Raw genomic sequence first — 23,726 nt, 5'->3', positions numbered from 1 at the left:
GTCCCTGTGGTCACATTATTTTCAGTCTTTTCTACGGGTACCATCATTTTTGTTCAGGCCTGTTTCATGAGTTTAGTTTATAAATAATTCTGTTGAACCACGGTTCAAAAGCAATGTCTGATTTTCATTGGTTAATTTTCATAGAATTTTTATTTATTATTACTTTTGACAGATTCAAAGGATTTCTGTGACCACTGTGGGTTTTTCTTTCATTAACCGAGGGGTACCCACAATTTTGTTCACGTGTGTAGCTGAGTGACCAGCTATGAAGAGAGTCTCAGTAGTTTCACACATCTTACATTTTGCAGTGACTTTGTTGCTCCTAGAAACGAGTTGGAGTTAGGTTTTATACCTGATCTATGCCTTTATGGTAGCAGATTACACACAGAGAGGAGAGCAGTGAGATATAAGTCTGATTTTACTCAATTAAAAAAGGTATGCTACAATAAGACTAGAATGAAAAAGTAATAATGATACTGAAGTAGTAAGGTAATATTGTGCAAGATAATAAAATATTGCAGATGAAAAAATGCTACACAGCAATGGAACATTACATGTGAAACTGATACTGCAATAACCACTGACATAGTTCTATTGTAAATAATATTGATATTATTGGTCAGTGGTCAAATTGGAGAAGTTCTACAGTTTAATGGCCACCAAAATTAAATGTGACTGGACTGAACAGATCCAGCTTTCCTGATCAGCTTGTTGAGTATGTTACCATCATCCTACAGTTCCACTCCATTCCAAACTATTCTCTGTGGTCACAGACGTACTTGAAATCCTCAACAAATTCCACCTCTGTTCCATTAATGCTTGTTTTGATTGTGCATCCTGCTGCCGTCTCTTGCGCAGGTAAACAACATACACACTAATGGCTGTCATCGTAGTGACTCATCAGGTCGTGCTACCTTCCTACATTGTTTTTTGATCCTGTTTTGATGCTCATGTCCATTGTAGTTGCTTTCACTGATGGTCACAGGAGAGTGTAGCCTCTCTGACTGGTCTGCAGCTTCACAGAGCCATACCCACCAGGCTGCGACGCACCTTCTGGTACTTTATTAATACAGCCAGCATAAAGGTCTTCAGCAGTTTGTGCTGCAGTAGCTCTTCTGTGTGACCAATCGCACAGGCCAACCTTCACTTTCAATGTGCATTATAACCCTGTCACTGGAACATTTTCAGTAGGTGATAACCACAGACAACACCTCACACAACCTTTTTTTTTTTTTTTTTTTTTTTAAGAGACCCGGAGATCTAACGTCACTATTTGGTCCTTGTCAAAGTCACTCATTCTTCTGTTGGCCGTTTTCCTGTTTCCAACACAGTAACTTCGACAACTGACTGTTGCTGGCTGATAGGTGCAACAAGAAAATAATTCTCTCACCCATCAGTGGTTTCAATGTTGTGGCTGATCTGCATATGTATTCAACATGAGCTGCTCATCAAGGGTGACAACACTGCAGTTTTGTCTGGAAGTGGCCTCACTGAATAATCCATCCGATTAGACAGCTAACCAGCAAGCCATGCAGGTTTTTGACTGACAGGAAACCGTAAGAAATCACTCAAGACCAGATTTAAATTGTAAACAACATTTATTTAAAATGTACAAAACCAGATGGATTGCCAATTTAATCTTCATCTTCCTCCTCCTCTTCATCCTGATTGATCTGAAAGTAGCGAAGCTCATAACTCTCCTTGGTATTGGCCACAACGCGCAGCCAGTCACGAAGATTGTTCTTCTTCAGGTACTTCTTGGTCAGATACTTCAAGTATCTGCAAAACAGGACACGAAACAAGGCATCAGACCACTTCCAGATTAGTCCCTTTTTAAAAGAGATATGGACGGTGGCACTTAGGTTTCCCTGGTATCCTGGAAACTGAGAGCTGTTTCTGGGGATATAAATAAATAAAAATAGAAATAAATACCCACATGTACACTAATAGAATGCTTAGTGACCTTAGAAGATTTGCAGCAAACCTACTTAGTGGTCTGAATGTGTTTTTAATATTCATTCTTTACTTGCTCTTAAAACCATTTAACAGAGTCAGACTTGCAGCTAAAAGGAAAAGGCTAAATTTTCTTACATGACAAAACAATGACATTGAATGTAAGATAATGGATTCATCTTTTCCACTTCACCATGAAAAGAGTTTTATTTTTATTACTTGATTATTCCTTAAATTCATCTTGTTGTGAGTAGCATAAAAGGGACTGTGTCTGCTATTTTGGTGAACAATCTTGCGTTGCATAATTATAATTAAACTGATCTTGAATAAGACACTTGTACACATGTTTTGCGACATTTCATTTCTGCTTTGGCTGCAACAGAGGTATTTCTTTCAGCCTGTATCCTATTTTTAAACTCCTCATACTGTTTTAGGATTATGGTTTAGTTTTCTAGTAATAGTCAGCTGCATAACTATTTGGACAGTGACACAATTTTTAGCATTTCAGCTCTGTACACCAACACAATAGATTTGAAATGAAACGATCAAGATGTGCTTTAATTGCAGACTTTCAGCTTTAATTTGAGGGTATTTACATCCAAATCAGGTGAAAGGTGGAGGAATTGCAACACATTTGAGATGTGTCCTCCACCTATTTAAGGGATCAAAAGTAATTGGACAACTGGCTGCTCAGCTGTTCCATGCCCAGGTGTGTGTTATTCCCACATTATTTCATTTACAAGCAGCAGATAAAAGGTCCAGAGTTCATTTCAAGTGTGGGATTTGCATTCAGAATCTGGTGAGTTCAACTCTCAATATCAAGTCCAACGAGCATCATTATCAGTGCAGCAAACCATCATCAGGCTGAAAACCAAAACAAACCCACCAGAGACATAGCAAAAACATTAGGTGTGGCCAAATCAACTGCTTGGTACATTCCTAAAAAGACAGAATGCATTGATGAGTTCAGCAATGCCAAAAGACCTGGAAAACCACAGAAAACAAGTGTGGTGGATGACAGAAGAATCCTTCCACAGTTGGTCAGATCAAGAACATTCTCCAGGAGGTAGAAGGGAAGGAACTGCTCAAGATCCAAAGCATACCACCTCATCAGTGAAGCATGGTGGTGGTAGTATAAATGGTGTGGGCATGTATGACTGCCAGTGGAACTGGTTCTCTTGTATTTTTTGAAGGTGTGACTGCTGACAAAAGCAGCCGGATGAATTCTGAAGTGTTTCTGGCAATGTTATCTGTTTCACAGTGCAGATGGATAATGAAGCAGACTGCAAAAGCAATCAGACTTTTTTTAAGGCAATAAGTTGAATGTTCTGCAATGGCCAAGTCAATCACCTGACCTGAATCCGACTGAGCTGCATTTCACTTGTATAGTGTAATATTTTTTGAATGCGATATACTAAAAGTAAAAGATGATATAATTATGGCAAATGCTATCAAACTGAAGAATAAAGATGTGTATGAAATACAATGAAACAGGTTCTAGTAATCACTGATGTCTTGATGATACTGTGCGTGTGTGTGTCTGTGGAAGATAACTGTGGGTACTGAGACAGAGTGTCAGATTTTCATAAAACACACCATGGTTGGGATATTGGACAAATAAATCAGCTATCAGCAACAGCTAAGCCCATTGTTGTTGGCTATTGGGTGATTTTTTTAGGAATCTTTTGTCATTTTATTTTTCTAATATGATGCATGCTGCCGATTGGATTTGGGCCATGTTATGAACTGTCTTGTTCTACAGTTTTCAGTCTGGTATAAACCATAACAGTGACTAAATACCAATTAAGCCATCTTCAGTCTTTTGTCTGGTCAAGTGGTACTCAAAAGCAAAGTCAATATACATGATATATCAGCTGTGCAGCCTGATCATTTAATAACAAAGTCCCCAGCATTTATTAATTCAGAACCGTGGTGCTAAATGTACGGCTCGCAAGTCTCATGTGGCAATAAAATTTACTGTGGCTTACATGTCAACTAGGAATTACACGATAATGCAGCGGATAACCACAGTTCACCAAAATACTCAAAACAGCACCACTATTTTTACACAAGCAGGTGCCAAACATGTAACTGTTAAAACCTGCTCAGACCTCAACTAACCATAGTGTTGTCTGTTTTAGAGGCCCTCTGGAGTACTGTTGGACAGTAAATGAATATTGAGGTGGTGTAGGCTAATTTGGCACTGTCAAGTCAAACTGGGAGAAGCTGAAACCTCATAGAAAGAAGAAGCTGAAATCTGATGGAAAGAAGAAGCATTCACACAGGTGCTACACTCAGCTGGGGCGGAACCAATCTGCGGCTGCAGGTTTGCTACCTGCAGCATAAAAAGGGACACACGCAGCACTGAGGAGGAACGGAGAATGAATGACCTCGTTCAAACAAAGTGGCTGTTAGCGTGAGGATCTGCGGCAAACTGTGCAGGACTGCTTCATCTACAAAAATCCGGGTAGCAGCCGGTAAGAGCAGAATCATGAAAGATCTAGGAGACTGTTTAACCTGCCGATGTGAGCCGCTGCAAAACGTGTTAGCATTAGCATTAGCCACGGAGATCGGCGTCAGCCACGAGCGGCTGGTTGTTAACTTGCTTATGTTTGTATGTCAATAATTGCCGTGTGTCTATAATTGCTCAGTTGAAAATAAGATTGCAGGCTAATTGGTGCTAATTAGAGGTTTTCCAGCGAAGGTTAAAAGACCAGTTAATTCATTCTGTTTGTAATGGTGGGTTTGTACTATGCACTTTATTCTATTTGTTTATTTATTGGATCTGGAAAGGAATGCACTTTAAAAGTCACTTTATGCACTTTAAATAATTTTAAAAATATGAATTAAAAGGTATAAAAATAGTTTAAAAAGTCTGATAGAAATGTTATGAGTAAAATTTGTTAAAATGTGATTAAAATCAACTCTTTAAAATGCAGGTAAATTCATATGCAGCATAGGATTTGTTGAAAATTGGTCATGCCATGGTTTGTTGCTTCAGTTATTTGATGTTGAGGTTAACAAACATAAATTGAGCGGCATTTACTTATGAGGTGAAATTGTACATGGGGAATGGCTGTTACTATCTGCCGAATGCAATATTGTGAACATTGTTCTTTTGTGTTTTGTTTAAAGGTTTTTCACCTAAACCTATCAACTTACCCTATCAACTAAACCTATCACGTAAGTTGCCATCCTTGTATTCCATGACCTTGCAATCATTGCAAAATAAAAGAGGAAGAAAAAGAAAGCAACTGTCTGACTCATGAGTGGGGCCCAGCTCATAACCTGGGTAGATGAAACATCTTTTTTCAAGTGGGGAAACTGCACACAAACCCTCAAAAATCATCAATGATATTCACGCGTCATTGAAAGTGGGAGAACACTTGACAGGCACACAACACTATACACATGGAGCCTTTTCACATAATATTTGGGGTTTTACTAATATTAATTTGTATCGCTAAAAGCAGAGAAACTGCCACTAATCTGAAAACACTGCAGACATGCACAGCAGCACTAGTTTGTTTTTTGCAGCATCAGGCCAGCTAGCGTGATGGGCACTTACAGTAAAAATTGTTGAGTTTCTGATCAAACAAAGGCAACAGAATGGACAGAAACATAGTAATTTCACAAGCAAGACAGTGGACGGTCTAAGTGAGAAATGAAAGAAGCAAAGGGAATTCAATAACTGGACAGGCATTTTTGAATTGTCCTCCATGGATCCAATCTTTTGTGTTTCATATGCAAAAATCTCATAGCTGGTTTCAAGCACAGTAACTTGGAGCACCATTTCAAAATGTCTAAAATTCCAGGCCAAGTTGACAAGGTGTAGCCATGTCCAGCCAAGTGTAAGCAATTTGGGTAAATCCACATTCATAGCTTTCTTCAGTGACACATGAGATTAATTGCAGAGCTACTGATGCTTAAATGGAGAAGACACATGCTACATGTGAGCACATGGTGAGCTAGAAAAGAATATGTAAAAACATATATAAATATTGGCTGCTCTAATAAAGAAGCATCTGTTGCACATGTTCATACCACTAATGATGAAAATGTTACATATTGAGCAGTGCTAACATTGGTTACACTGTGAGGTGCCCTTTTTACACCTGCATTATTGTGCATTTTTCCTGATGATAAATAAATGCTAAATGAATAAATGATCTCGATAGGATGTTTTGAAATAGATTTCATACAAATATCAGTGGAAATTAGTTATATGTAGTTGTACAAGTCTATTGTGGGATACTGAATGTATCATACATCCATCCATTGTCTATACAACACTTGATCCTCATGAGGGTCAAGGAGGGGCTGGAGTCTATTCCAGCTGACTGAGGGTGAAGGCAGGGACACCCTGGACAGGTCTCCAGTCTGTCACAGGGCTACATATAGAGACAAACAATCACACTCACACCTGCAGACAATTTAGAGTTACCAATTAACCTCAGCATGTTTTTGTACCCATGGAGAAAACCCATGCGTGCACAAGGAGAACCTGCAAACTCCAAGGGGAAAGATCCCGGGAAGGCGGGAGCATGAACCAGGGATCTTCTAGCTGCAAGGCGGAAGTGCTAACCACCGAGCAGCCGCCTGAATGTATCACTTCCCTCCAAACTTGCAGCAATTCTCAGAACTTTGGGACTAGGCCCAGCTTGTGTTTCCTCTGGTTTAAAAATATTTAACCCTTTAAATCCAATAAACTGGCAAAAAAAACAACGGGAGGCTATATTTTTACCTTTTGGAGAAGGGCACCTCAGAGGAAACTGTTATCTTGCTTTTGCTCCTCTCGATGGAAACAACACCACCACCCAGGTTGCCGGCTTTCCCGTTCACCTTGATGCGCTCCTGCAGAAACTGCTCCTGTAAGCAACACATTTGGAGAAATATCACTTGAACAACCCTATGCAGCAAAGGCATAACACTCTGCCTGAATATGGGTAGTTTGTGGCAAACCGCCCGTTTACTGTGATAACTAAGAACGATAACACACACAGACTAATGAAGTGTCGTATTAAGTGACACATGCAGAAAGTCCCTGTATAGGTGACTTTGTGTGCCTAAAGCCAGTGTTAACTTTGACTGTATTGAAATTGTGCTTGATTAAGAGACATTAATCACTAATGAGCAGACTTACAAAGTTGGCAGCATCCATGATACCGTCTTCAACAGGATGGGTGCAGTCCAGTGTGAATTTCAGGACCTGCTTCTTCTTCTTACCACCTTTGCCGGTGTTCTGCTTCTTCTGCTAACGAAAGATGAAACATTTATTTGACGGAACAGAGTAAACAACACTACACAACACTTAAAAACCACAATCCGTCTCTATATTCGGCAGCAATGTGTTTTTAGCCACAGCTCCTTCGCAAAATGGCTAAAAAACCTGAAGAAAATGTGCTGCAATCCATCTAACGTTAACGTTCAGCAGCTACAAAATAACCAACATGACAAACTATGTAATCTCCTTCGATGTGAACTTCTTCTAAAACGACATCATTTGTCAAACAAACTACCGTCATAGCCAGTCTCTACCGACACCATCACCGTTAGCTAGCTAGCAGCTATAGGCCACAGAAAAATTCAGCAGCCCGTGTTCATAAAAACACTTCTAAAGGCAACCGGAACGCTGCTTTTCGGCCCAGACGGCTGTAACAAGGCGGTTATTTTACCGTACTCAGTTTTGTTCGACTTTTACACAGCATAATATGCAGTTTTACGGCATTGTAAAAAACGTGATATTGCTTACAACAGGCGCCATGACGGAAAACCGAGCAGAAAGGAAGAGCGAGGTCTGCGCCTGCGTTAAAAAAAAAAGAAAAAAAAAAAGAAAAGAAAAAAGAAAATCAAACTCCGAATTATCGATCGATCCATTGATCTTGGATGGATTCACAAACAAAATTCACCCAAAGCCCTACGCCTGAACATCTTAAATTTTACAGTTTTGTTGAAGTATTGAATATTGATTGAGTTGGTCGATCGGGGTCATCGGTAACATCAGTTTTTGAGTTAAAATTACTGAAGAGTGAAGAGGTCGTGTTGACGTCTGCATCATTTTTTTCACGCCAATCTGTGGATCAATGTTTGAAGGGCCATAATTTGAGAAATGATGTAGCTAGAGTCCTGAAATTACGCCAGGTCTTCATGGTACCCTGCTTTGATAGAATGATACAAACCAGTGATGGTGTAAACATTTTCATGTTTCTGCCTACTCTCATATACAACCAACCATAAAACCTTAACACCCTTAACACACTCTCTCTCTGTGTGTCTCTCTCTGAATGAAATATTAAAATTGTATGTCTAAATAAAATAAAAAAAATAAAAGTTTTCTGTCGACATCAAACATAAAAACGCTATCTACCTCTACACTATAGGGGCTTTTTCTTAGATTTACTAACCTGCACGGAAGTGTAAATGTGACGTAAATACAACACTGGTGCCCGTAGCCAGTTACCATCTAGACCAGGGGCCACATTCAGCCCAATTTGATCTCCAGTGGGCCGAGCCAGTAAAATCACAACATAATAAAATGACAACTCCAAATATTTCCCTTTGTTTTAGTGCAAAAACAGTACATTCCCAAAATGTTCACAGTAAATGAATTATCTTTTCAAAAAACATTATCAACAAACTGAAATTTCTCAAGAAAAATAAGTATAATTTCAACACTATTATGTAATGTGTAAATTCAATTCAGTTTTTGAATTGATTTGAATTGACACATTACAACTTGAAGAACACAGAGTATCTACAATAGCACAAAACTTTTAGTCACAAGGTCCGTGTATTTATCTGGCAATTGGATATTCCGTTCTGAAACGGGGATTGAAAAACAAAAAACGAGTGGTTATTTGATTTTCGTTTTAAACTACAAAAATTAAAATTGACATACAAGGTGTTTTTCCTCTTCATGATCAAAAAGGGATATACGAAATTTTAAAAATGCTTTGATTTTCGTTTTATATTTAGAATAACAAAAAAATAAAATCATTAAGAGACAGAAACGAAAAAAGGTCCGTTTTTTTCATTTCCTGAGACCGGAAGTGGTCATCAGCAAGTGTGGAGCCAAACGACAACAAATTTCTCAGAGGGCGGAGCCAGAGAGCAGCGATTGGTCAGCCCATAGTTTATATAGAAGACAGCGCGCTAGCGTATCGAGTCTATGTGTCGGCATGTCTGGTAGCATCTCTGGCTGCTGTTGACCTTGTTTTTGGAGTAAAACACGGTAAGAAGGTAAATACTTCTAACCAGTAGCGTTGTTTTGTTGTACGTTAAGTCAGCGACTTGTGAAGAGTTGTGTTTTGTCGTGTTTCAGCAGTTGGTCCGGACGCGTTAGCTAGCTAAGCGGCTAAGTTAGCTAGTGGGCTAATTAACACAGGTGGCTGACTTACCACTGAACACCTGTGTTAGTTGCTGCCGCAGCTGTTATTATTAGAATGACCTTCTCAACCTGTATTTCTCTGCTGTGTATTTTAGCTTTTAAAAAAGTTATTTTACTTTAAAGTTAACTGAAACCCGTTGAGCTGCACTGAAGTTTAACATTCAGCTGGTTTGAATTAAACTGCGCTTAACTTAACATTCCGCAACATTACTTCTCTGAATCTCCATAATTTCATTAAATTCCTTCTCTCTTCCACTGCTCTAGTTCAATCCAGTATATAAAGTGACATTAATAGTGAATAAACTAACAACCAGCCATTGTATTTATTTATTATTGCATGTATTTGTAGTAAAACATGACTTGAAACATCCTACTTTTGGATCTAGAACTGCACAAGCCGTTCATTTTCAGTCACCTGATGAGTTAAACTCCCCTTTTTATGTGAGGTTGAAGCAGAAAGTCTGAGTTAACAAAGAAAGTTGTTTATAATTTGCGATACCTGTTATCTCTGACTGAGGCTTTAGTTTTTGTTGAGCTGATTTACACGTAGAAACTTTGTTCAGGAAGATTTCTCAGTAGCTCAGAGGACTGGCTGCTTTTTACACAACCTTGTAAGAGAATGTCTGTCAATGCTTTCAGCAGAATTTAGAAACACAACACTTCGTAAACAGATATTTTGAGGCTGTGAGGTTGAACGTTTGAGAGTATATCAGTGTGTTTGTTTGTGGTCTTTCTGTTTTTAGGTGGAAGCTGAATTAGTGAGGATGACTCCTGCTCCTGTCATCTCTAAGCTCCTCACACATCTTTACCTGCACATGAGGAAAATCACTCCTGTAGAATGCAGGTATGTTTGTCATTATTATAAATAGCTGTTGCCTGGTGACCTGTCAGAAACCCATCATACAGAGTCAGCCAAAATAATGTTTACACATATCAGGAAAAGAAAAACTTGCATAAATGTTTCAATACCAAATTTATTCAGACATCACAAGATTAATAAAAGTTATCTTTGGCCTCTACAATTACAAGAGGTGCTCAAAGTGGTGGCCACTAGCTTCCAGACATTTCTGTTGTGTTGTAGACGTCACTTGTTCATGCTCCATTCATGAGGGTAATGTTCTGTTGGGAAAACATCGTAGAACAGGACACACAGTTATCGTACTTTGATCAAACTACGAAAGCAGTATCTATATGTGTAGAAGTACTTATACAAATGAAATATTTATAAAAGTTTTTCTTTTCTTGATGTGTATACATTATTCTGGCTGACTCTGCGAACTTAATGAGAACGAAACTGTCATTTAATTGTTGCTCTGAAAGCTTCTTTAGTGAAAACCAGCTGGTGTTCATCCCAGTGGTTCATCAGAACCTCTGGGATGTCCTGTGGATTCTGTGGATCCTGTGGGTTGCAGGGTGGGTCCTACCTAGACCAGGCTGATCCTGGACCATCCCACAGATGCTCCATCAGATCTGGATGTGGGGAGTGTGGAACCCAGGTGAACAGCTTAGCTCTGTCGTGTTCCTCGGACCACTCCTGAGAAGTTTTAGTTTGTCCTGCTGAGGGTAGCAGCTTGCATCAAGGACTGCTGTTGCCATGGAGACTAGGGGGTTGTTTGTCCTGCAGTGTTTAGGTGGTGGTACATGTCAAACATCCACATGAACGTCAAGGTTTCCCAGCAGAATGTTGCATTAGAACAAGATGACGGATGTTGTTCTCTTCAGCTGTCAGTGGTCAGAATGTTGTGGCTGATCAGTGGATCTGTCTGCCTTTACTCTGACATCCAGAGTTCTACAAAAGTGTAGTATGTGTGCAGTGCAGAAGAGATTTACTTTATTGTATGCAGTTTTTTGTTTTTTTTTTTTTAAGGGAGAGCATTTTTTTTATCCACCTGAATGAAGACCCAACCTTTCCCTTCAAAGGATAGTTAATAATTACTACAGCTTCCATAGTGGTCCCATCAGAGAAAATTATATCCATATACAGATTTTTATTAATTCCAGGGCTGGTTCAGTAAAGATTATAATAATAACTACATCAGATAATTCTTGGTCGCAGTTGGAATTTTGCAGACTGAGAGATGGTTGAGAAGGTTTGCAGTTCTTGTTTTAGCAAAATATGTTACAATAGAAGATCTTTATTGTCAGTGTACATGAAATTATCTGCAAACCAGCAAAGTGCATCAGTCTGAGGTATCTAAAAATAAATAAGTAAAGAAAAATGCTTTTAAAACCAATAACAAACTGAATATTTTGAAGGAATATTCTAAAAAGGAAAGAAAAGCTCCATTTTCACTCCTCTCAGGATAAAAGGTCATTAAAATTGACTTTAAATTTAGCTTCAACACAAGATAAAAACATTTACTTTCATTACTGATATTGTCAAGTTTTACTAAAGTTCATGCTACTTTTATAAAATAATGAAAGTGAATAAATTGTATTTCTGTGATCTGTGTTTGATTGCTGTCTTTTCTCCTGTCATCCAGATGTTCAGAGGGAGATGATGCCACATCTGGTCCAGCTGATGGAAGGTCTTGAAGTTCTCTGACTGGCCTCGACTGAAGATGGTCGTCTCACTGGATTTAAGGTTCAGATGCTCAGTAACAAACTCCACCAATGAGCCAACAGGGAAGTTTTAGGTTTATTAAATGTTGCTATGAAGGTTTCGCTGTTTTTCTTTGTGAATGCAATGTGCTCCAACTGAAACTTGAATTAGAACTTAGAAGTAAATCCTTCCATCCGAAAGGATTTAGTTGCATTAATAACCTCATAACATTCTAATTTTTATTCAGTTCAATTCAATTTTTTTTATATAGCGCCAATTACAGTCAAATTGTCTCAAGATGCTTTACAGAACCCATATGCCTGACCCCCAGAGCAAGCCAAAAGGCGACAGTGGCAAGGAAAACACCCTTTTAACAGGGAAAAAAACCTCGAGCAGAACCCGGCTCTAATGTGGGGGGACCCATCTGCCTGCTGGCCGGGCGGGTTGAGAGGGACAGAAGAGGTAGAGGGGTAGAGATAGAGGGGTAGAGGTAGAGATAGAGGGGTAGAGGTAGAGGGTTACAGGTAGAGGGTTACAGTTGGTGGGAGAACAACCACACATCTGAAGCATCCAGCTCTGGGACCAGGGACACTCGGAGAAAGGACACAGAAAGAAACAGAGTGAATGTAATGCAATAATGGTATATATAGTAAATACATAGGTAGTTAGAGAAGGGCTCAGTGCATCAAGAGAGGTTCCCCAGCAGTCTAGGCCTATAGCAGCATAACTAGGGGCAGAACTAAAGAGACGTCAAGAGGGGAAGTCAGTTTTGCAAATGAAAACACCAGCTCACCCCGTCAGGGTCCCCCAGTCAGCCCTAACTATAAGCTTTGTCGAAAAGGAAGGTTTTAAGCCTGGTCTTAAAAATAGAGAGGGTGTCCGCCTCCCGAACCCAAACTGGGAGCTGGTTCCACAGGAGAGGTGCCTGATAACTGAAGGCTCTGCCTCACATTCTACTTTTAGAGATTCTAGGAACAACAAGTAAGCCTGCAGTCTGAGAGCGAAGAGTTCTGCTAGGATAATATGGTACTATCAGGTCTTTAAGATATGATGGAGATTGGTTGTTAAGAGCTTTATATGTCAGAAGAAGGATTTTGAATTCTATCCTAGATTTAACAGGAACCCAATGAAGAGAAACCAGTATAGGAGAAATATGATCTCTCTTGCTAACTCCCGTCAGTACTCTGGCTGCAGCATTTTGGATCAGCTGTAGATGTTTCAGAGAGCTATTGGGACAACCTGATAATAAGGAATTACAGTAGTCAAGCCTAGAAGTAACAAATGCATGGACTAGTTTTTCTGCATCACTCTGAGACAGGATGTTCCTGATTTTCACAATATTTCTCAGGTGGAAAAAGGAAGTCCTACAGATTTGTTTTATGTGTGAGTTAAAGGACATGTCCTGGTCAAAGATAACACCGAGGTTCCTCACAGTAGTACTGGAGGCCAATGTAATGTCATCCAGAGTAACTATATGCTTTGAAAGCAATTTTCTAAGATGTTTGGGGCCAAATACAATGACTTCAGTCTTGTCTGAATTAGTAGTAAGAAATTATAGGTCATAGGTCATATTCCAGTCTTGGTTGGAAATAGAATCTCTGTATTGATTCAGGTAAAAACTGAACTTCACAGCATGTTGAAGAAAAACAACCAGATGAAAACTGTGATGGTGTTGGATTGTCAGACCGTAATGTTGCAGCTCAAAGCAGCTTTTCTATCTCAATTCATTCTGACATTCAGCTATGAATCAACACAGCAGATGGTGATCTATGCTGTGGAAGTCTCACATCTCCTGATTTAATGGAGCTGCTTTACACTTTTTACACTGTTCATTCACAAACACTTTATTTAATAAAAGTCCCATCTAGTTTTTATGAGGAATGTGATGTTTTAATTTCTCTGTGAATAACTGCAGTCTAATGTAACAGCTGGAGTTGTAACATCTGTCCTGATATTGATCATGAAATATTGATCAGAATACTTATGGTCAGCAGTCATCCCTGAAGTTTTACATTAAAATCTTTACTTGTGTTGTGAACTTTGGTAAGAAGCAGAAACGTTAGCGTTGCCATGGATACATGATTGTTAAATTCTGTCCATGTTTCCATTTTGGGAAATGCAGTCCAGTTCCAGAATGTGGAGGAATTTAGTCTCACAATCACAGACAACAAATATTATCTGAAAGTCAGGTTATTGTTGTTTATCAGCACAATACAAAAAGTTTAATGTTAGAAATATTCCAGTTAAGACTCTAGAATATCATGATTTATGTAAATTTACCTCAATAATATGAATGTTCAGGTTAAGATTGTACAGTGATGTTTATTATGTAAGTTTAGCTGATTAAAGTTTGACTCTGCTCTAAAATATTATTTAAATTGACATCATTATTATAATATTTAGGGTCAGACCCTACAGTATTGAGATTAAGAAATCAAATATTCTATAAAATGTAAATACACTGAACTCATTTGGATATATTTAAGTGAGACTCTACAATATTATTTGACACAAATCTATCTAAATCAAAATTTTAATAATTTTCACGCCAATCATTTACTGGACTGATTTAAATATTAAAATCACTCCTTTCTAATCCTCTGCTGTACGTTCAAACCTGAGGCCTTAAATAGAAACACACAAGTATCTGATTGAAGGAACTTCTGCAGAGTCCTGGTTCCAGAACATGATGATAGAATTATAGACAAACTTTAACAAAAGCTGCCTGAGAGTTTACAGGTTTTTATGTTGGATTTCTTCAGTAATTTAATGAGAGTTATCAGCAATAATCAAGTGTTCATTTGATGAACTTCATTTCCTAAGACATCCAGAATTGGAGCTCATATCTTTGGCAGCTGTAAAGTTTCTGCTCCTTCAAAGTTCACAACACAATGAATGAATTCCTAAAACACTCTAGATGCTGGAGAGCGTTTGATGCTGAAGCAGTGATCAGTTTTTCTGTTTCTTCTCTGGAGATGCACAATGAGGGACGTCTGCAGCGACTGAGAAAGAGTCTCACCACATCCTGACATGAGGAAAAAGACTTTACTGAAGACTACAATGAGGAAAACTATCAGACAGCAGATGGCTGCATTCAAGGTGAGCTCTGAACATTTGATCTGGAACAGGAATTCAATAATGGCAGCATGAGCTTCATTTCAGTCTGTAGCTGCTGAATTCATGGATGAATCATCTGGCACTAGAGAGGAAGACCATCAAACATCCACGTCAGCTGATGGAGGTCCAAGAGTCTCACCAAACAAACAACCTACAGAGTGAAGACCTCAAATCTGATTGGACGGCCTCCTATTCAGCCACGTGTGAACAAATGCCTCTAAGTTGATTTGTTTTCTAAAATAAATCTCGTTTGAGTCCTAATCTATGCCTGTGTGTTTGCTTCTTTACACCGCTGTTAACAGTTTAGGCTGTTAGATTGTTCCAGATAAGACAAGTACAAGATTCTTCAGAGCCGTTCTACCACGAGCCTGACAGGAAGAACTCCAACAGCTACTGAATGTTCCTGTGGTTCCCTCAAGGCTACAGGAGGAGCCCTACGAGGACGAGCCGGTCCACCTGATGGCGGCCAGTCGCTGCGGTTCAAAGCCAACACCGACTACGTGGACTTCTACTGGACCACACGGAGGCCTTCAAACCGGACCAACAAGTTCAGCGACTCCCCGACTCGTGGGTCTGAGGACGCCGCCGAGCCTCGGCCCAGCCGGCCTCCTGTCTGTGGGTGTTTGAGTGCTGAGAGGTTTGTGGATGCATGTGAACGTTCTGTGTTGAAACAGCAGCTTTTGACTCACTAACGCTGCTAAAAACCAAGAACTCCTTTATTTGTGACTTCCACTAAAAAAACTGATGAAAATAAGTTTGCCAGGGTTCTGACTGAGAACAGATTATTAAATAATGAAAATAATCATTTAAATATTCCTTTAAACAATCCTTTTAGGTCCACATTTCCTTTACACTGACTTCTTGGTATATGTACAAGTATTTTGGGTGGAATATACCATTAAGCCCGATGTTCAAGGGTTCTTCTGGGAATATACCATTAAACTAACCTTTTAGGTAAATGTTCCAGGATGTTGGGTAGAATATACCATCAGATCAACCTTTTAGGTCTACATTGGAAGATTTTAGAGTAGAATTTTTTCTCCAAACCATCCTTTAGGTCTACATTTAAGGTGGAATACTCCTTTACACCAAGATTTTTTGGTCTACATTGAAAGATTTTAGGTGAAATATTCCTTTGAACGAACTTTTTAAGTTTATGTTCAAGGATGCTGGGTGGAATATACCATCAGACCAACCTCCAAGGTCTACAGTAGTGAATTTCAGTTGGAATATACCATTAAACTCACCTTTTAGGTCTACATTGGAGGATTTTAGGTGGAATTTTCTTCCAAACCGTCTTTTAGTCTACATTAAAGGATGTTTAGGATGGTATATTCTTCCGAACCAACTTCTCAGGTCTACATTTCAGGTGGAATATTCCTCCATACTAACTTTTTTGGTCTACATTGAAGGATTTTTTTCTAAACCACCCTTTCGGGTCTATATTTGAGGTTTTTGGTGGAATATTCCTTTTAACCAGCCCCTCAGGTCTCTTTGAGGATTTTGGATGGAATACTCTGTTAAACCAACATTTTAGGTGCATGTCCAAGGATTTTTGGTGGAATGTTCCTTTAAGGTGGATGTGTGAGGACCTTGTAGGTGGAATACTTCCTGAAACCCACCTTTTAGGTCAACAGTCAAAGATTTAAGGTGGAATATTCCTTTAAACCAACCTAAATTTCATGTTTTTATCACTATCATGTGAGAAACCTCAATCCAGACTCCTCATAATGACGTTTGAGATTTATGCTGCTGTTATTTGTTTAGTCCAGACTAAATGACAGAAATCCACAACTGTAATTTTATTTCAGGACTCGGTTATTAAATGTCAAAACAATCCATGTGACTGTAAAAACTCAACAGCTGTACAAACTCTAAGATTAAACTCTCCACAAGGATCCAAAATAAGTTGGACTTCTACATGAGAGCTTTAATTATTCTTCATCTACTTCCTTAAAAGTTTGGTCAATAAAAAAGACAAAAACTAATATTTTCATCTGAACTAAAGACAGACTTTGTGATTTTTCTGCGCACATGTTGTTGTAAACTTTCTCTTTCAAATAAATAGCCGCCTAACCCCCTGGAAACCAGCGTTTGTCCTGTTTTTGTGTTGCTCCTCGGCGACCCTAGACAGCCGGGTCGTAATGTTTTTTGAGCAACACACCATACTATGACGTTTTTACAATGATGGTTCTACTATGGAACCAGTTTGACATGTTCAGGTGTTCTTTGTGTGAAAACTCAGAGATTTTAGGTATCAGAAGGTGGTTTTCAACTTTCTTTGTTAACTTTCTGCTTCAACTTTAATCTAAATTTCCTTCACTAACCCAACCCTCTGGACTTCCAGTAAGCTGTGTTCCTATTGGCTGTCCAGGTGGCTGCTTGGTGTTATCAGGAACACCTGAGCAGCTCAGTGTCTTCCTGCTTTATTTAGCTGCAGACAAACATTTCCTCTGCTTCTCTTCACCAGTGAACTGGGTTTGGCTTCGTTGCTTTAGTTTGTTCTTTAGGCGTTGGCTTGCAGCTTCCAGCAGTAAAATCGTCTTTAATGTGTTTCTTGGTGTGTTTTAGGGCTTTGTACTGGATAGTTGTCTTGGTAAATGTGGTTCTTTAGCCACAGTTAGCACATGGTGCTAATGAGTGCAGTGATTAGTGGATTTGGTACAGCTGAGTTGTGTCTTTATCTTGGCTGTAGTGAGTCTTTAGAGGTTTTTGGTCAGACACATTCTGTATTCTTGTTTGAGAACCAACGTTGGTTGTCCAGAAGGTAAGAGTTCCTGTCCTGATTCTCTGTTCTCAGAGGTTCTCTGTAGGCTGCAGGAGACTTTAGCATTTGGGTTGTGCTAGTCTGGTTTTTGTATGGTTTCATTTGGACGACTATCTTGAGGCCCCTCCATGTGGTTTAGTGAGGTTTTCTGGAACAGTTCTACAAAGCAACCTGCAGCAGAAGAGACTTTGAGAGTTTTTAGGAAGTTCTGGAGACCAGACTTTAGAGCTGCAGAAACATTTGTCAGCAGTTTGAGCAGGAGAAGGTGAGCTTCAGAGTAGAAATGAGAAGGAAACCTTCTTGACCCGTGTGGTGAGGTCCTGTACCAAGAGTTTGAGCAGGTTGTGAAGAGTCTGTAGTTCTTTGGTCTGAAAGCACAAGAAGAGTCGACTCATTAAAGGAGAAAACAGGAGATATTGTTGCTTCTTCTGTCGCTCTGCAGTTTCCTTAGACTGAATATCAAGTTTATATTTTAAATGATTTCCCATGTGAGCCCAAGAAGACTTCAATAAACTCCCTCCATCCCCTGGACACAACAGATTTTATTACCATGTTAAATTTTTTATTATTATTTTTTTTTTAATGTTTTTGAGTTTTAATCATAGTTTTAGCATAGTTTTTTTTCTCTTTGCTTGTTTAGTTTTGTCATCTGTGTAAAAGGTGCTAAACAAATAAAGTTGAATTGATAAACTGAATAATTGACTAACTCATGATTGTGACAACAGAAGTATTTTCATTGTGATTTAAGGGTTTATTTCATTTTTAAGGTTGGGGTTAAAATCTTGACAGAAAAAGAAGATTAAAGAAATAAACTACATAACAAAAAGCAATTAAATCAAAGGGAAAAAGCATTTAATACAATAAAACTTTTAAAAAGTTTTATTATTTAAAAAGTATTTTTTAAATGTTTAATATTCTTCTTGTTTAATTGTATTTTTTGAATGTTTAATTATCGAAAATATTTTATCTGTAATTTTTAATATTTGTATTTTAAAAATTTTGTTTAATTTCATAATTAAATGTATTGTATCTTGTTTAATTATCTAATTCAATATTTTGTCTGTTTAATATTTAATTGTATTTAATGTTTAACTATATTAAACAGACAAAATATTGAAATAGATAAACAAGATACAATACATGTAATTATGAAATTAAACAAAATTTTTAAAATACAAATATTAAAAATTACAGATAAAATATTTTCGATAATTAAACATTTAAAAAATACAATTAAACAAGAAGAATATTAAACATTTAAAAAATACAAAACATTTAAGTAGATTATTAAACCTATAAAAAGACAAAACATTTAATTAAAAAATTAAATGTTTAATTAGAAAATTACATCTTAAAGACAATAAAACTTCAAATAGGAATTAAACAGAAAATACAATGAAGCATTTAAAAAGAAAATTAAACATTAAAAGGTGGTAAAATATTTAAAAAGAAAAACCTTAAAGATTAATCGAAAAATTAAATATTGGGAAAGAAAAACAATTCAAACAAGCCGATAAAACATTTGAAAAAACAATTAAACATTAAAAAGACAAAACATTTCGAAATCAAATCAGAGATTAGAAAAGAATAAAAGGTGAGAAAAGAGCAAAACTAAACGTTTAAAAAGAATCAAACTAAAGACAACATTTGAAAAGACACCAGTTAAACTTTAGAAGATCAAATTAAACAGAAGAGACAATAAAACGATCAAAAAGAGCAAAAACAGATAAAGGTCTTACGGCGTTTTCTAGTCTGAAACGAAAACATCAAGTTTCTTCAAACATTTCCTCTTTCTATGTTCTTGGTTTGATTGTGGACAGATTTACTAAGAACTCATTTCAGAAAACTGCTTTCCAGATAAAATCTACTAGTAGTTGAAGGCATCGATCAAACTAATGTTACCTTCTGATCTCCACAAACTTTACTGTTCAGTGAGGAGAATCAAAGTTTGTTGAGGATTTCTAAAAAAACCCACAGGTGAAGGTCTGAGAAGAACTCAGATGGATGGTCTAAATGTGAAATCAAGAGTCATGGTCACAATTTTTAAGGCTTCTGTTAACCAGAAAGTTCAAACTAACAGAGAAGTACTGAGAAACTTTTAAAATTTCAGTCCTCGGACTGTCTGAAGGTTCAGACTAACAGAGAACTACTCAGGAACTTAGAAGATATCAGTCCTTGGACTGTCTGAAAGTTAAATCTAACAGAGAACTACTGTGGGACTTAGAAAATTTCAGCCCTCAGACTGTCTGAAGGTTCAAACTAACAGAGAACTACTCAGGAACTTAGAGGATTTCAGTCCTTGGACTGTCTGAAGGTTCAAACTAACAGAGAACTACTGTGGGACTTAGAAAATTTCAGCCCTCAGACTGTGTGAAAGCTCAGGTCCTGAGGACTCGGGAGGTGTGGAGGCTTGGAAAGTCTTGGAACTGAGGGTTCCACCCTCCAGCACAAAGGCCGAAGTCCAACCTCCTTAAAAAAATGGTCGAGTCGAGACTCAAGTTAAAAAAAAAACTCGAAAACGACAAAAAATAGATGATAAATGCGCAAAAAAAAGAAGAATTAGTATCTGAGCTGGTAGCTCAGGGGATAAGAAGACAGACTCCCAAGTGGAAGGTCGCAGGTTCAAGACCCGCCACTGGCACTTTTCTTTCTTTGTCTTTGTCAGAATTTTGAGAAAAATTTAAGAAGGGTCTGGTCTTGAACCAGCGACCTGCAGCTCCATAGGCAAATCCTTAACTCACTGAGCTACAGATCAGATAAAAAGAAATAAATTCGTCGTCCCTTTGACATCGTAGTTGGTGAAGTGACCACATGGGCAGAGCCAAGGCGGAGTCTGGGTGGAGTCAGGGCGGAGAGTAGGCGGGGAGGTGGGTGGTGGCCTCCCCCCTCTACTCCCCCACCTTCCCCCACCACCCACCACACCTTCCCCCACCCGACGAGTTCTTCGAGTCTCCATGAGTTCTTCGAGTCTCCACAGGTTTTCCCGAGTTTCTGGAGTTTCCACGAGGTCGGAGGCAGAACAACTTGCCATGAAGAGGTGTTGAAGTCGGCCAGAATGGACTGACTTTTACAGCGACTAGAAGGACGACCACTAGAAGAGCAGGCCTTTAACCACCATCCATAAAATCCATGGAGTCGGCTCCAGAGAAATGAAAGAAGGTCAACTTTTATCAACCTCCATCCAGATGTTCAACTTCATATCTTTACTTGGACATTTTTAGCACCACAAACCTTTAGTATCACACTTTAATATCATTTATTAGGACTTTAATGGAATCCACCAGCAGATTTAGTTTTTGTTGACAAAATTTATTCTTGTCGTCATGGGACTGCAGTATTTAAAACTGTTCCTTCTATTTGACCTCATGTTTATTAGTTTGAGTGGAGAAAGTTATTTTAGTTGTCGATTAGTCTCTTAAAAACCAAGTAATAAATTGGATTAGTAAAGAGGTTTAAATTTCTTACTTTGTCATATTTTAAATATGACAAAAAAATATAAAAATAAAGTGTCTTGAGACAATTTGGCCTGTATTTGGCATTATATGAATAAAATTGAATTCAAATTGTATGTATCTTGTAATGTTGGAGTAATTCAGCCACATATGTTGGAAAACACATTTTCTTTGACCATTAATCTGTTGATTGTTTTCTCCAGTAATTCATTTCTTGTTTTGGTTTATAAAATGTCAAACCCAAATACATTCAGTTTACTGTCATAAAAACCAAAAAGATTTACATTCATGATGCAGGAATCAGGAAGTTTTTCACTTTTTATCTTAGTTTAGTCAGAAAGATAGTTGATAATGTGTGAATTGTTGCAGCTTGTGAGCCGTAAAGGTTTTAATCTTTGGGGCCGAGTGTCAGAAAACATTTAGAAACCAACATCAACAAAACACTCAACAAAGATTTGAACATCATTAAAGGGAAATCCAACTTTTGCATGACAATGTCTAATTAAAGGACATTTATTTCCAGTGTAAATGTGTGATATTCATCCTCTGGAGCTTTCTCTTCACATCGTCTTCCACCTGGACTGGTTTGATCGGGAGCATGTGCAACAAACATTTGAAAAACTGCACTTTAACATCAATGAATGACACTGAAGTTTAATCTCTACATAAATGAGACTGAGTCTGGATGTGCTGCTCTGTCATTAACTCCTAAGTTTAGGGAAAGTTCAAACAAAAGAGGACAGTTCAGATAAGACTTGAGAATGAGCTTATTTTGAACAAACATCTCAGACTTTCTGAGCTTCAGCACCTCTAGCAAGATATTTTAACAACAAGCAACTCAAGAGATCCAGAAGTTGGAGCGAGTTAGCTTTAGCTGAGCCAAAGAACATGTGGGACGCTAACCTAGCAAACATTTCAGACTTTTCTCTGTGAATTCTGAGAAATAATTTCCTATTTAATGACAGAGCTACACATCTTAACTCAGTCTCATTAAAACAGACTCTAATTCAGTGTCATCCATCCATATTAAAGTGCAGTTACCCAAAATGTTTGTTGCATGAGCTCCAACAAAACCTGTCCACGTAGAAGGCCACTTTGACAAACAGGAAGTGGATGATTCCAAGCAGATTTATAGAAGGGGGAAACCAGACTGTACTAAGTGTGGTCGAGTATAGAGGGGTGTTTTGTGGGTTTGTAAGGCTGATAATAATTATTACTGAGACATTTGGAGTCGATATTCATTTGCAGTAAATGAAAGTATTTAAAATCTTGGAGTTAAACTTAGAAGAGCACAAACTCTAACAGGAAACTTTGTTGATACGTTTTTGTTTTGTTTACAGATGTTAAGTTAAAGGAGTTTTATTCGTGACGTATAACCAATCAAATCACTCCAGAAGACAGAGCAACCACAGGTAGATTAAGGTTCAGAGCCAAAGTAGCACCATTTTTAAATGTATTTATTACCGTAAATCAGTAAAAAATGAAATACTGATAATCAGTAAATCAGTCAGCCCACAATTACTACAATTCTACAATGTATGTCTCGTTCCTTTGACTTGTTATTTGTACAATATACGATGTATATGATGGCGTTTTTTCATACCAAAGGCTATATTATGATGTTTTCTAAGAGACATACTCCTGGGCCACTGCACTCCTCCTCTGTTGTTTTCTAGATTGTACTCAGCTGCATGCCTTCGTCCACCCGGCCTCCGTTAACTCGTCCCGTCTGCCGTCTCTGGAGCTGAAGCTGGATTGGAACAGACCAAAGTACAGTCCAATCACGATGCCAGCTGCCTCTCAAAAGGCTCCTTCATCTGGCAGGTGGCAGCACTTCTTCTGAGGGGAAGCTGAGCTGGCCCAGCAGAACTTTGGAGATGTGTTCCAGTGGTTGGTGGATGTGTAGGGAGATAGAGAGGGACCTTTGAATTGTTCAGAAAGGAAGACAGGAAACCCATTGGTAGTTTTAGTTTAGGGTGCTACTGCGGTGTGTTTGGGGTTTTAAGAGGTGAACAGGAAGAGTTTTTTTTTTTGTATTGATTATCTTTTACTTCGTTCCTGGTTGGAATGCCCATCAATGTCAACGTGAAGTTCACTTTTAGTTCTGTTGATTTATTTTTATTTTACTAACACCCATTTGTTTTTAACCCCCTCACATGTTGTGTTGTTGTAAACTTACTCTTTCAAATAAATACTCGTCTAACCCTCTGGAAACCAGCGTTTGGACTGTTCTGGTGTTGCTCCTCACCTACTTCAGACAGCCAGGACAAAACAACGTTTTGTGGACCAACGTCTATACTATGACGTTTTTAGAGTGAGATGCTATACTATGACGTTTTTAGAGCGACATGCTATACTGTGATGTTTCAAGAGCCACATGCTATACGATGACGTTTTTTGGACGATATGCTATAGTCCGAGGTTTTTTAGGTGACATGCTATACTATGACGTTTTTAGAGCCACATGCTATACTATGACGTTTTTAGAGCCACATGCTATACTATGAC

General features: G+C 38.3%; 1 protein-coding gene and 1 long non-coding RNA gene across 4 annotated transcripts in view; one reads left to right on the top strand and one right to left on the bottom strand.

Moving 5' to 3' along the window:
• Positions 1–1,579: 1,579 nt before the first annotated feature.
• On the bottom strand, positions 1,580–7,751 carry LOC111574442 (60S ribosomal protein L22). 2 transcript variants are annotated; one of them, XM_023279030.3, is made up of 4 exons: positions 7,706–7,751; positions 7,097–7,207; positions 6,698–6,822; positions 1,580–1,779 (listed from the first exon to the last, which is right to left on the bottom strand). In XM_023279030.3, exons 1-4 carry the CDS (start codon positions 7,715–7,717, stop codon positions 1,635–1,637), a joined length of 393 nt encoding a protein of 130 aa, XP_023134798.1. In that variant the 5' UTR covers positions 7,718–7,751; the 3' UTR covers positions 1,580–1,634. The 2 variants fall into 2 exon arrangements, with proteins under 2 accessions (XP_023134798.1, XP_023134799.1); XM_023279031.3 differs by having other exon boundaries at positions 7,097–7,204; positions 7,706–7,745.
• Positions 7,201–23,726, top strand: part of LOC129349501 (uncharacterized) — a 21,913-nt gene continuing 5,387 nt past the window's right edge. The window contains exons 1-4 of one of the 2 annotated variants that reach the window (XR_008602530.1): positions 7,201–9,184; positions 10,084–10,184; positions 11,824–15,200; positions 15,302–15,437. This is a non-coding gene — a long non-coding RNA (uncharacterized LOC129349501). Of the gene's footprint in view, positions 9,185–10,083; positions 10,185–11,823; positions 16,458–23,726 lie in introns of those variants that run through there. The other variant, XR_008602529.1, reaches the window with a different exon arrangement.

The sequence above is a fragment of the Amphiprion ocellaris genome, chromosome 8 (genome assembly GCF_022539595.1).
Source record: "Amphiprion ocellaris isolate individual 3 ecotype Okinawa chromosome 8, ASM2253959v1, whole genome shotgun sequence".
In the NCBI taxonomy this organism is placed as follows: Eukaryota; Metazoa; Chordata; class Actinopteri; family Pomacentridae; genus Amphiprion; species Amphiprion ocellaris.
The sequence above is the reverse complement of the archived record's forward strand: the minus strand, read 5'-3'. Positions and strand labels throughout refer to the sequence as shown.